General features: G+C 40.8%; 1 protein-coding gene across 1 annotated transcript in view; it reads right to left on the reverse strand.

Moving 5' to 3' along the window:
* Positions 1 to 12,886, reverse strand: part of PTCH1 (patched 1) — a 66,096-nt gene that overhangs the window by 16,045 nt on the left and 37,165 nt on the right. Inside the window, exons 13-16 of the mRNA XM_086479065.1 lie at positions 9,553 to 9,671; positions 7,157 to 7,556; positions 6,472 to 6,781; positions 812 to 954 (exon numbers count right to left, since the gene is read on the reverse strand). Of these exons, the coding sequence (XP_086335191.1) occupies positions 812 to 954; positions 6,472 to 6,781; positions 7,157 to 7,556; positions 9,553 to 9,671 (972 nt within the window). The remainder of the gene's footprint in view (positions 1 to 811; positions 955 to 6,471; positions 6,782 to 7,156; positions 7,557 to 9,552; positions 9,672 to 12,886) is intronic.

Raw genomic sequence — 12,886 nt, forward strand, 5'->3', positions numbered from 1 at the left:
TTTTCTGCCTGAAAGCACAGTAAGTCAATGATGACTCTAGGAAAGGAGTTAGGTTATTGCAGAATTTGTTCTTACTAGTTTGAAATCTAATGTGTTTCCACCTACCAATGGCTACAGCAAATGCGGTCATACGCTGTGATAACCTTGCAAAAGAACCCCAGACATTTTATTCAGGCAGCTCAAACAACTGCCATTCTTAGTTCTACAACAGTATAGCTGGAATTAGTGATGATGGTATGAATATATGACACAGCATGTAACAATCTCAGTCTCCTCCACTATCATTCATCAACATCTTTTTTTAAATGTTATGTTTTGCATAAATTGGTAGGAACTAACCAAATAATTGCAAATGCTAGATTCGAAGCCACAGCAGAAAGGCAGGCAAAGGTCAACCCTATAAGGCAATCTGATTCAAATCAGAAACAATGCCACTTAGGGTGACAAGGCTAACAGTGGCTCTGTCTGGCACAGGACCAGACTCCATCTACCCAGGGATGCAGCAAAGCATTTTTCACAACAATTTAATGGAAACTGAGTGCGTCTGACACAGGAGCAGCACCAAATACATGCCAATGAGTAATAATGAAGGGCAGGCATTCCCAGGGTTGATTTTGAACACTTTGCAGCACAGGCCAGACTGCAGCTAACAAGCAGCTTCAGCTAAGTCAGTAAGGCCATGCAGTAAAGTGTAACTCGGACATTCAATTCATCAAGACGAAAAAAGACTAAGACGTGTTATTTTTATCTCCCACCACTCCTGATGACTTGTATATTCCTATATAAACCAGCATGGACTCTGTTTCAGTACCTGGCTGATGTCAATGGGCTTTGCTCGGTTGCCTGTTTGTACCAAGAGTTTGTAAGCCAAAACAGCATCATCAGATCCATTTTTATAATTGTTGTAAGTTATCTTCCCAGTTTCCCAGTCGCTGTCAAATGCATCCTGAAGTCCTGAAGAGTTAAGGGAGGCAAGGGGAAGACAGAACAAGCACGTAAGCAATCACACCTAGAAACAAATTTCAGTAGGAAGACAATGACTCTTTTCCATATCTGAATCAGGAAGAAAATTGTCCATCTGCTGCCTCGTAAATTTCAGGCTCCTCATTCACTGTGAGTGTGTGATAAGGTAAAAGTACTGTCTGCTGTGTCCAGTATTTTGCCCAAAGAAAGGCAGGGAAAGCAAGAAAATGTAAGGCAGAAGCCTCGGAGTCTTCCCATGTTGTGCTGAGCTAGCAAGCACATGAAATGTGCACTGGTGTAACCCCGCTTCCCCTCAAGGCAAAGAGGAGATCTCGGGCAGTATCAGGACCCTCTAGTCTCAGAGCCTTTGAGAGCAATCTAGAACTCTGCTCGGGGAAGTATATGGGGAACAGTTAAGCTTGTCTAGAGTAAAAAGTGGTTTTCCTTGTGAACCACAATTCCAGAACTGTCACGCTCAAAACCCCATAAGCATATTTGCATTTATCACCTCTTTCACACAGGCTTTCCTCAAAACAAAGCTTGTCTTGCCCAGACCCAGATGGTGCCAGAACAGAAAAGGGCTGAGTTCAGCCCACATTCAACTTTACTGCCTACTGTGGACTTAAAACCAATGGAGGCATTTAGTCCAGTATCTAGAAGGGAAACATTCTCCATGCTCCCCTCTGCCTCACCAACACCCTGGCCGAGTGCACTGAGCCATAGAAGAGGACACACACCGCTCTCATTAACTGTTTTGGGCTACTGCAGAGCACTGAGGCAACAGCTTCTACAATATAACCAGGAATTCCACTACAAGGGGAAAAAAAACACATTCAAACTTTCAACTTCAAACAGCAATTCAGCTGCTCCTTGAGCACAGCGTGAGTGAACACGATTTTGTCAATTTGTTCCATCTGTTCAACTTGTGCAACTAATACAAGTCGTGGGATCTGCTGCCAGCACATGTAAAGATCACAGCCAACACCTATTCACTCTCAACTGTTATTTTCCTCCTTGCCACCCTTCAAGGGGGAAGGAATACCTCACAGCACAAATTTGGATCAGATTTAGCACAGGAAGCCACAGCCCAGTACAACGAGGCTCTGTGCAAGCAGATGACAAACCGCACGTCCAGGGAAGGGAAGGAAAAAGCCGGGGGATTAGCAGTGGAGGAAATTGCCGACCCACCTTGCAGCTGTGCTGAGGGGCCGTAATGAAAACCACCATTACATATTGGCTAGGAAGAGAAAATGCACCCGGCTGACACTGCGTCCAGGCCAGAGTACCCACTCCCATCTACAAACCCGTCTCCCTCAGAAAACTGCCTCACACTGCCAAATTGTACCCACTCGTGAAGCCAACAGGCTTCGAACCAAGCAATGAAAGAAGCCTGCCAGATCTCTGCATGCAGCCCTCTAGCACCTGCCCAGGAGAAGGACAATTTGCCATCAGGTTTTCTGGCATCACCAAAGGGCTTCAAGGTCCCCTTTAAGAAAGTGTTCTTTGCTGGTGCCCTTGGAGAGGGGGAAACATTGCTTAGGACATGCAAAAATACCAATCCATCCCTCCTATGCCAAGTTCAGCTCCATGTCAGTCTCTCAGAAAGTGGCCAGGTGAAAGCACTTGTGCTATCATACCAGACCTGTGAAAGACAAGTTTGGGAGGTTAAGAGAAGGCTGTCGAAAAAGTACATGGGAAGGAAGGAGACCACCAAAGAACAGCTTGACTTACAGTAAAAATGGCTCCCTTCAGCAGGAGGAGCACACAAATTGCTATCATAGTCAGCATGTGGCGGCAGAGCTTTCAGACTAACATCCCACACCTGTCAGGGGGCTCCATAGACACACAGTAACAAACATATCCATTGGCATGTGACATTACCAATTTGTGGTAGCAAGGGACATCAAAAACCGGCATGTACCTTTAACGTTACTGCAGCAGGTGAAAACTCAGCTCTCTCGCATCCCTGCCCCCCCGCCTTGTTCTCACAAGTTTGGTCATGCCTCAAACCCTGCTGGCCTTTTACAGCTTCACTCCTCAGCTGGCTCAACCACTTTACACTCTGGGTTACTTTATTACTGACCATGCTGAAACTCAAAGTCTGCAGAAAGGATACCAAGACACCACTACCAGTTAATTTCTAAAGAATTTCAAGATTTTAATAATTAAAATTACCCATTACACTTTGAAATTAATAGCAGAGTTGCTGCTTTCAAAGCAAACAGTACTTCTGTTACAAACTATATCAATGATTTTAAAAGACATTTAATCTTTTATAAATGGGATTAATTAAATGTTTCTGGGCAGAAAGATAAAAGTAACTTGTTGACCTCTTTCTGCAGAAAAGTTATAAAAATTAAGGAAATTTTAAAAATCTTAGATAAGGGATTTTTTCATATCAGCAGCCACTTTGGCTTAATGCTTCAGAAGAAAGTAAAATCCTCCAAAATTATGTGGGATGCAAGAATGGGGGTGAGGAAGGAATTCCTACTGACTCATGGGAACAGCTGGCACCATGAAACACCAGATAAGATTACACTTTGCAAAAACAAGCCTAATTGCAAGCCATCAGGGAATTCAAGCTACCTCATTTACATTCAGTCACTTACAAATATAATATTAACATTTCCAGTTTAAATGAATGATCAGTGTTAACTCTTCTTCTGCTGCATTTTTAGTAACAGAAAATATGCTAACTTGATATGACACCAAAAGCAAAATACAAGGGAACCTCTGAAAAAAGAAGCTCGTTAGGCTGAAGTCACTCCACTGCTAGTGCACAGCTAAGACCAAGACGCCTTCTTGATAAAAAATGCTTTTGTTCACATTCTGCTGCTTCCCTCGTTCTGCCAGACAAATGTGCATGTGTCAGAAGGCCATCTTGAGCCATTAATCTCAAGCACTGAATTCCCAGTCAAGTTGGCAGGAATTAGCCATGAGGTTCAAAGTTGTCCCTACTTTCATTATCCTGCTCCTTCAGCATGTAAAAACGCACCACTAGAACTGTTCCCACTTCAAAGAGGATCCTCCCTGAATCCAGCCTAAAACTGTATCTTGTTTGTAAATTTTGTTTTCACCTTCCCTCCATTCTACTCCCTCAGCATCAGCCCCAGTTAGTAATGTTCAGGTATTATTCTGTCTGTTAGTGTCTGCACCTTGAGATAATTCCCTAACAAGTGTGGCAGCTTTTAATGTAACAGTTTAGTTCCCCCTGCTACATCTATGCCCTGTACCATTTTAAAACATAACTTCTTTCTATTGATACATCTCAATATCCTTCTTTACAGCTTTGTGAATGCAGTATCACACTCTGCAAAGACAGCCCTGTGTCTTTACAAAGCAGCTGGTTTGTATTAATTGTGCCCCTCTTGGGGAAGATGGGGACGAAGGGGTATGAACACAGACCTAAATGCTCATTAGTAATCATAATGATTCATTCTAAAGCTGCAGGTGATCAACAGGCCAAGCAATGCACCTTCCATCACAGGGCTGGCATGTCCACTTGAACCATCACAAGTCACTGCTGCCTGAGGTCCCCCTGACAGGTGGTTCCAGTGTAACATTTCAGCTCCATGCACCCTGTCAGAATACCCTGTCAGGGTATACTGGAATACCAGGAATACTCACAGCTCTTCTAGGGGAAGAAAAGCAGAGGAGAAGGAAGGAGGACAGGCAGGCTAATGTGGGCTGGAAGGGGAAATGTAACGACGGGCCACAAGAAGAGAACAGAAACGCCCCTAAAAGAGAACAGCAGATCTGGAAAGGCCGCATATGAGCATGGGCATACAGCACAGAGAAGGGGATGTGCAGGCCAGGGCCACACAGTCCTTAGCACCAGGAGGTGATTAAAGAGGCATCCAAAGTGGAAGAGGTTCGGCAAAGTATGTGGTGGGCCTGAGAAATGTGCAATGGGAATGCGAGCATCCTTGGGAGCGATACCAAGTGGGCTAGCCTCCAGCATTTCATACTTTAGAACACAGCAAGGGAGCAGATCCAAGGGCACCTCTTCCCGACTTTATTGTTGGCAGACTGAGCTGAGGTTCAACACTAGTATGTGAAGATCCTGAACACAATCTCAGATTTCAGTCTCCCTCACAGGTCTGGGGGTGGGGGGGAAGGTGGAAGAAGGGACACCAGACATATTTTTTCCTACTGTTTTGGAACAACAACAAACAAAAAATAGCCACAAAAGAAATAAAATAAACAGCAGAGGCACAAGAGAATTTGGAAAAGCACGTACAAAGATGCTTGCTTAGAAATCTAGAAAGTATAGTAATGTTCCAATCCAGCAAAACATCTAAGCTATGTTGAATTTTCTTCCTGCCAGTAATACCTTCCCTTACAGCTCAATATGCTTATGTGAGCAAAATATTTTAAGTAAAACTTCCAGTAAGTAGACTGTAATGAATGGATCCAATATACTTAAAAACCATTACAGAAGCAAAGCTAATTAATAGTGAAATACTGCTTTGCATCATTTACAAGTGCATTAAACACACAGGGAACTCGATCATTTTGTTTGAGTCACTTAAATGCATACGCTTTCCTAATATTGCCCGACATATTTTCAGAAGGAATAAAATACCCCAAATCTGACAGTTATCTACATGCTTTCTTAAGAATCATTGGCTGCACTGGTCATCTGTAAACAGTTATGGTTAAAGTTTACAGTCTCACTAGGTCAGTACAATTTATTTTTCTGTTGGTAGAAGCTTCCTGGAGATTCTCCCATCAGAATGACAGAAGTAGGACACAAGTACTCCTGAGCAGAGTATGTTTGCTGCTAAATCTGCTGAGACGCAACAGTATGATTTATTTTAAATACAAAACAGTTATTTGACTCAACATGTGAAATTATAGTATCTTTAATAAGCTTACTTCAATATAATTATCACCCTAAGGTGAGAAAGGCCATCTTCTCTCATCTTCCCCTGCCCCATTACAACTCAGCACAGAAAAAGCAGCACCACAGTGAGTAAGGATACTTGTCTGGAAATCTAGAATGTATAGTAAGTTCCCAATCCAATAAAACACACAAACCACACTGAATTTTCTTCATGCCAGCAGTCCCAGCTGAAGCCAACAGGATCATTCATGTGCTGAAAGTCAAGCCTGTGCCAAAATACGTTGCTGGACGGGGACTTTTCATTTACTGTTCGCAAAACACTCAGCAAACATTTATCTTCCCAAGACAGTGGGCCAGATTTAGCCATTAATTATAAAGCAGAACTTCTCATTAGCTGCTTAGAAATTAATGGCATGAGATGGCCTCTCCTGGATATAATCTCTTGAAGCTTCAAAACTGTTTTACTGGGGAGTAAACTTAGCCACAAAGAATTTAAGCAACCTGTTAGAGAAAGAGCAAGTCAACGTCTGAGTTTGGATCAGCACCTAGGCTTTCTCCCTCCTGCTCACAGTCTTTAACCGTGTGACTATATTCACAGAGGTGAGTATGAACAAGTCGTTACTACTGTAGAACTAAGAAAAGTTCATGCAACTCCCTCTTACCTTGCAGCCAGTCTCGAAAGTAATGCAACCACATTTTGGGAAGCTGCCTATCCTCTTCCAACAAAACGTATGTCACATTGCTGAAACTTCTGTGAAGTTCATAAAGTAAGTGCTGGACATTTGGATAGTCTGCTTTCTGTGTCACAATATACATGTTGTAGAACGAAAAGTACTTGAACTGTGCGGCAATAAAGTCATATTCCCGTGTTTCCCGTGGTACAATGTCTGTGAGATCTAGTCCATCTCTCACTCGGGTAGTTCCATAAAGGCTGAGTCCAAGTAAACCCAGAAAAAGAAAAATAACCACAATCTGCAACAGAAAATGGAAATGCATTTTGTTTTAGTTTTCCAAAGAAACTAACAACTGATAATGTGACACTACAAAGCCACATTCAAAATTAACACCCACCAGTCTACTTCAAAGCTTTTATTTATTCTTTTTTTTATTCATACACAGACATACGCCAAAGCTAAGATAAACTGTGCTTTATTGAAGGGGTTCTGCACCATTGATGAGACATTTACCATAATAAAGTTTAAAAGTGCCTTTAGTTTCACTATTCACGAGCCTCTGTTACTTAAAGTTACCAAAACCCTCACTTGTAACTTATATTTGAAAAAATTTTTATTACCGCGCAAGGCAGAAGTCTATTTCTGAAAAACAGGTAAATAGCTCCCCAATTACCTTAGCTTTTGGCTTTAGGAGGAACGGAGCATAATGCTTTTCTGCAAAAGATGACAGTGTCCACTTCGTACAGGGTGGCTCAAGGCAATGCATATTGGAGTCCGAGAATTGGGAAAGCAAATCCCTCGTCGAGCTTGTGCTTTCTGGGCTCTGGCAGCTAAGATTATCTTGAGTCACTGTCACTGGCTGCACAGATATTTCTGAGCGAGGCTCTGCTGTGGTGTAGTACACCTGCGTATGAGGATCATATTCTGTGCGCAACTGCACTGTAGACTGCATTGTAATCTGAGTTTCATGTGCAAAACTGTGACTGCTGTACGGGGGTGGAGGACTGTAGCAAGTATTGTCATTTTCCACGTACGCTTGAGGCTCAATCTGAATCACTCTAGTGACACATGGACTGTAAGAGAAGAGAAAAACATCTGTTCACATTCAGATGGATCTTTATCAGACTAGATAGAATAACCTGCTTCCATCTGAGACTGCATCTACTACTATTAGACGGTTTGTATTAACTGTGTAACCCTTCGATACGAATTTTATTTGGCACCTTTAGGAAACATTCCTCAGACATAGTTCAAAGTGTAGACCTCTGGGAGTATGTACACCTTTCTTGTGCTCAGGAAAGAAGGAACCAGCATCTGTCTGAAGACACTGACATCTACTCACACCACTCCATTAATTACACATTCTAATCATGTCAATAGCCAAGTAGCTGCCCACACTCCAGATGCACAATACGTGTGTGAGTTTGCGTCTACGTGCCCATGCTGAGGATTAAGCTATTTAGATCAAAATGTAAACACATGACACTTTGAGTTCTTCTGTTTAGAACCATTAAAGTAATTGTTAAATAATATTTGGGCCTTCTGGATAGGATCTCAGACTTTTGGGAGGCAGGTTGAAACCACTTGCCATATACTGACTGAATGTTTTAAAAATTAAGTAAACATATGCAAGGATTAATTCCTAGGAAGGACGGGTAACATGAAGAGAAAAAACTACAGAGGTAATTGAAGCATTCCCTTTATTTTAGTCTATGCAAGACCATAACAGATACCTCGTTTATTAAAAAAAAAAAGTAATTCTGAGACAAACCTCTTCCTGTAAAAGAGAAACACAAATTGATGATAGAAAACAGTATCAGAGATTTTTCACCAAGTGGACAAATACTACAAAAACAAGAGGAATTCAGAATGTTGCCTAGCTAAACAACACGAGCTCTCATTAACTGCATTTCTTCATACGTAAATAGGCCCAAATCCTGATACACATTTCATGCAACTTTAGATGAAGGAATAAACGGAAGGTGTGATTGCCCTGTGTTTCTGAGAATCAGGGATCCAAAATTCAAGCACATTGGACAATCCACTAGAAACTATGACCGAATCAGAAACAGACAGTAGGAGTCCTGGCTTGGGATCAACTCCCTGTTCTAACTAGTCCCTCAAAAACAAATTTAGGAAAGTGCTTTCTCTTTTTGACATTAAAATTAAAATGTCAAACTACATCAGGCTCCTATGTGGTTGTATTAGCTGATCTGCACACATACCAATTGTTATCAGACTGTCAGGATGCAGATTGTGACAGAGCAAACTGAGCAACTAGATGACAGGATGTCGAGTTTGAATTCACTGGCTTAGCTGTGTGTATGCAGCACAATCTTTGCAAGGCTGTGCCCTGGCTGGGGGCAGGTGAAGTGATCCACTGGCGCACTGCATCCTTCCTGGCCAAGGAAACTTGACTGTATGCTTAATTGTATCCTTTAATTTTGTATTCATCATTATCAACAGCAAGATGTGCTGTAGTGATAGTCCCTATGCTGCCATTATATTCTTATGACAGTAGCATGATTGACAATCTTTAACTATAGTATCTTGTGGAATCACAGTGGTTTTAAGTGTTTTATCACAATCGATCACGTAAAGGCTATATTCAGACGAACATCATCTATGACTGAAGTTTTTTATTCAGCACTTAAGGATAATGAAAACTGAGTAATGAGACCAATCTGGTGTTTTGGAAACAAATATAATAAATTAAATTAGGCAAAAGTAAGCTAGCTAAGGAACAGCAATGGGACTTCACCCTCAGTTGCTTTACCTCCCCTTTCTGAAATCTAACTGACATGTTCCTCGCTCTCACTGGATCGTGACAATGAAGGGAAGAGTGTGAGTGACTGAGAGAGAGACACAGACACAGACAGGTATTCTAATGATTCCCCTTAGTCAGGTAAAAAACAAAGTAGCAAATGTAAGTAACCAGCAATGAAATCATAATAATAACATATTGACCCTGCTGCAACGGAGAACTCCCACTCCTGACAAGAAACGGTAGCATTGACTGGTGTCCACAAAAAGGATGCACCTCATACATCAATAATCACACATTCTCACCTTGTAAAACAGCAGAATATATCCAGTCTCCTGTCTTCCCGACGATAAAGGTCCATGCTCAGGATAGCAGGAAAGATCAGCAGAACCATAGCAAAGTTGAATACCACCACAACTGCTGCCTAGAGATCAATCATAGGAGAAATGATGTCATTCCTAAGCTTCATGTAGAGCATCAGCTTTACAAAGCATAAAACTTCCTTTCAGTTCTCATCTGTTCACCCATTTATCATGTCAACCCATCAGATGCTTTCAAGCTTTTCCCTGAGGAAACTGAAATATACCTTTACATTCCCATTTCATTATGGTAGGCCTATTGTAGTCAATTAATTTCTCTGAATAATAAAATTCATATTTTAACACATCTGTGCCTGAAGATGCGGTGATGATTTTTTAAGTGGAAAAAGAGAGCCAACAAATCATACTTTTGCATAAGATTCTGCCATATGTAGAGTCTCACAGTAAAAAAAGGTGGAAGCAAAAGCAAACCTAAAACTAGAACTGAAGTTCTCATATTTAAGGGGTCTGAAGCAATTTAAGCATCACAGTAACATTAAAGCACACTATTAAATCAGAAATTAAATAAAGGTTTAAGTAAATTTTAATGAAACTGTTCTATTATGTACTTGATGCACTCAAAAGTCTAGCCAAAAAGAGGAACATTTTGAGTTTATCAGGGATTATTTTTAAAGGAGAATCAAAATTAATCCAACACCACACAGTAAAGCTACGTATTAATATGCTTGTGTTTAACAGAACTTGATTAACGAGCCAGCCTATCAAAACGACTCTTAAACTGGAGCAAGAATACATCTTAAATTGGAACAAGAATACTTGGTTTAATTTGTAAAGTGAACATTACATCATGAAAAAACCCAACGTTCCCACTGCCCCCCCCTTCAAACCGTACTTCAAACCCTTTCCCACACAGAGATTCCCAGAGAATCTCCATAAACATATGTGGTGCAGCACCTATCATTATTATTAATAGCATTTATCTGTAATGCAGAATTGTTAGAAGCACGAGTCATCCCAAAGGGAAAGCCTGTGCACCGATGGGACTGGAATATAGTTATAAGAGTAGGAGAGACACTGGGAAAAAAACGGTTGAGCCACCGACAGGTGAAAAAAACCCCCTGAAATCCTTATATTTTACTCATAAGATAAGCAATAGCTATCTCAATACTAGCCCAGTTTCATGTTAAGGAAATCATATAAACTATCAAGTGCCTCCACCTATAGCTTCTGAATTAACAACCACTTGGGTTAAAAGAGTCATAAAAAAGAACAAAAGCTGGGCTACAAAAATGAAGGCGCAGATCTGACATAAATAGGCCCTCCTTTCCAAAATAAACTAATGGCTCCTTTTGATGTTGAAAATCAGCCCTCAAAAAACTGGCAGCTCAAAAGATGTGATATTCAGAACCCATGTTTTAAAAGTTCTTGACTTACATGTCAAATAAATCATATAAACTGCCTAAATAATGCAATTTTTATTTTTATGTCTCTCCATCTGTGAAAACAGAAATACTAACATACTGAATGATTTTTAGGGTTTTGAAGCTGTCAAAGTGTAATAGAAAGACTTGATATTGTTTTTACTTTTCTGAGAATGACAGAATCAACTAGTTACGTAAATATTTTCTAGTCATTTCAATCATAAATACATTGTATACAAAAGCGTTTCTTTATTGATGTTTCTCTGTTCTTGTCTCTGGTCTGCCTGAAGTAAGATTTTGGTCCTGCTCATTGTCTGTAGATGTAACTACTAAACCAGAGTTCACCTTGTACTTAAAGCCAAAGTAGTATTTAGCCATCTTTGAGAGAAAAGATCCAATGACTATTTCATGATTTATACATACCCACACAGAAAGGTATGTAAGGTCATAGCCAAGACTTTAAAATTAAGTGATTTCCTTTTGATCCTCTCTAGAATTAATTGAATCTGTCAAAAAACCCCAAATGGCTACTGTTGCAAGCAAGGTGTTTGTTGGACCTAGTTCATACAACTGCTTTCTTTACTGCTGCTAAACCAGAGAAGGTTGAATGACCCAAACATGAATAATTAGTTGTGTCTAACCAAGATCTTCTATCAAGGATCAGCTAAGATTTATTGAGATTTGGAAAGAACAGCTGAGGCCTGACTCAGTAATTCTTACTCCTCCCAGCATGGCTGAAAGAAAAAGTCCTCTGTTCCTGCTCCATAAACTGCAAATACTTCATGCCTTATCAGTTCCCTTTCTAGACCCTAACCATCCTTGATGCTTGAATGCCGCTAAGCCTAAAAAAGTAATACTGAAGTGTATGGTAGAGATGCCATTAAAATTAGTTATATTCACATTTGATGTTTTTAAGAAGCATCAAAACTAATCCAAGCACACAGAGTAAATCTGCCTGTGAACATGGCATCTCTTTTTAGAGCAACTATATTTTCCACTGTGCCATCCCAGCGTTGATGTAATAGCAAATTGAGGATGCAAGCAAGCAAGCAAAATATTTTTAAACAAACCTCTCCATTCTGATTTCTACTTAAGTAGATTCCTAGTGCTTAACACCGTAATTCCTCTATATTGCAGACTCTTTCCCTCACCCTCTCCCCAGCATCTCAAGGATGTAACAGTTCTCAGTTTTCACAGTTTAATACAGAAAATACTGTTCTTGTATCAAACCAAATTTGTTGTCCCATCAAAAAAGTCCTGTGACTTGACAAGGAGAGCGAAGGAAGAATTGTTGAGGGGTGACTCAATCTCAGACCTGATGAATCAGCCTCGGCTTCCCCTCCCAACACCATTTAGACATCTGGTGGCTGAGAATGGGAATGTATTGGAAACGCAACTGTGGCAATACCCACAATCTGTAACAATTACATTCACCGGAAAAGCACCAACAAAAAACTGTGGTAGCAGAGCTTCCAGAGTACAGGAAATCTTAGCAGCACCCAAGCTGAAAGCATGCTTAGGATCCTTGGGGATAGGGCACCTTCTCTCACCCCTTCAGTAATGAATGGTCAGATGGGAGAGGAAAGGGCCTCAGAACTTTTCCTTCAGAACCCAACAAAGATAAGATTAGTCCTAGAAGGGATAAAATGAGGCCTGCTCAAGGGTGTAAAATGAAGGCATTCAATGAAATGAGATCAGAGAGTAGTAAAAAAATGCCATTAATCAGGAAAAAATGTTGGTCACTTCCTGAGAAACATGCTCCGTTTTTTGCATCTTTTCATAATGCACAGCCTAAAAATATTATTGCTGCTGCAACTGTTAACAGAGACAGAAGAATGGCAGTCTGTGCTGGAGGCAGCAAGGGAGACGTGAGCCAGGCTGGTAGGCTGGGGCCCCAG

This window comes from Leptosomus discolor, chromosome Z (genome assembly GCF_034619465.1).
Source record: "Leptosomus discolor isolate bLepDis1 chromosome Z, bLepDis1.hap2, whole genome shotgun sequence".
NCBI lineage: Eukaryota > Metazoa > Chordata > Aves > Leptosomiformes > Leptosomidae > Leptosomus > Leptosomus discolor.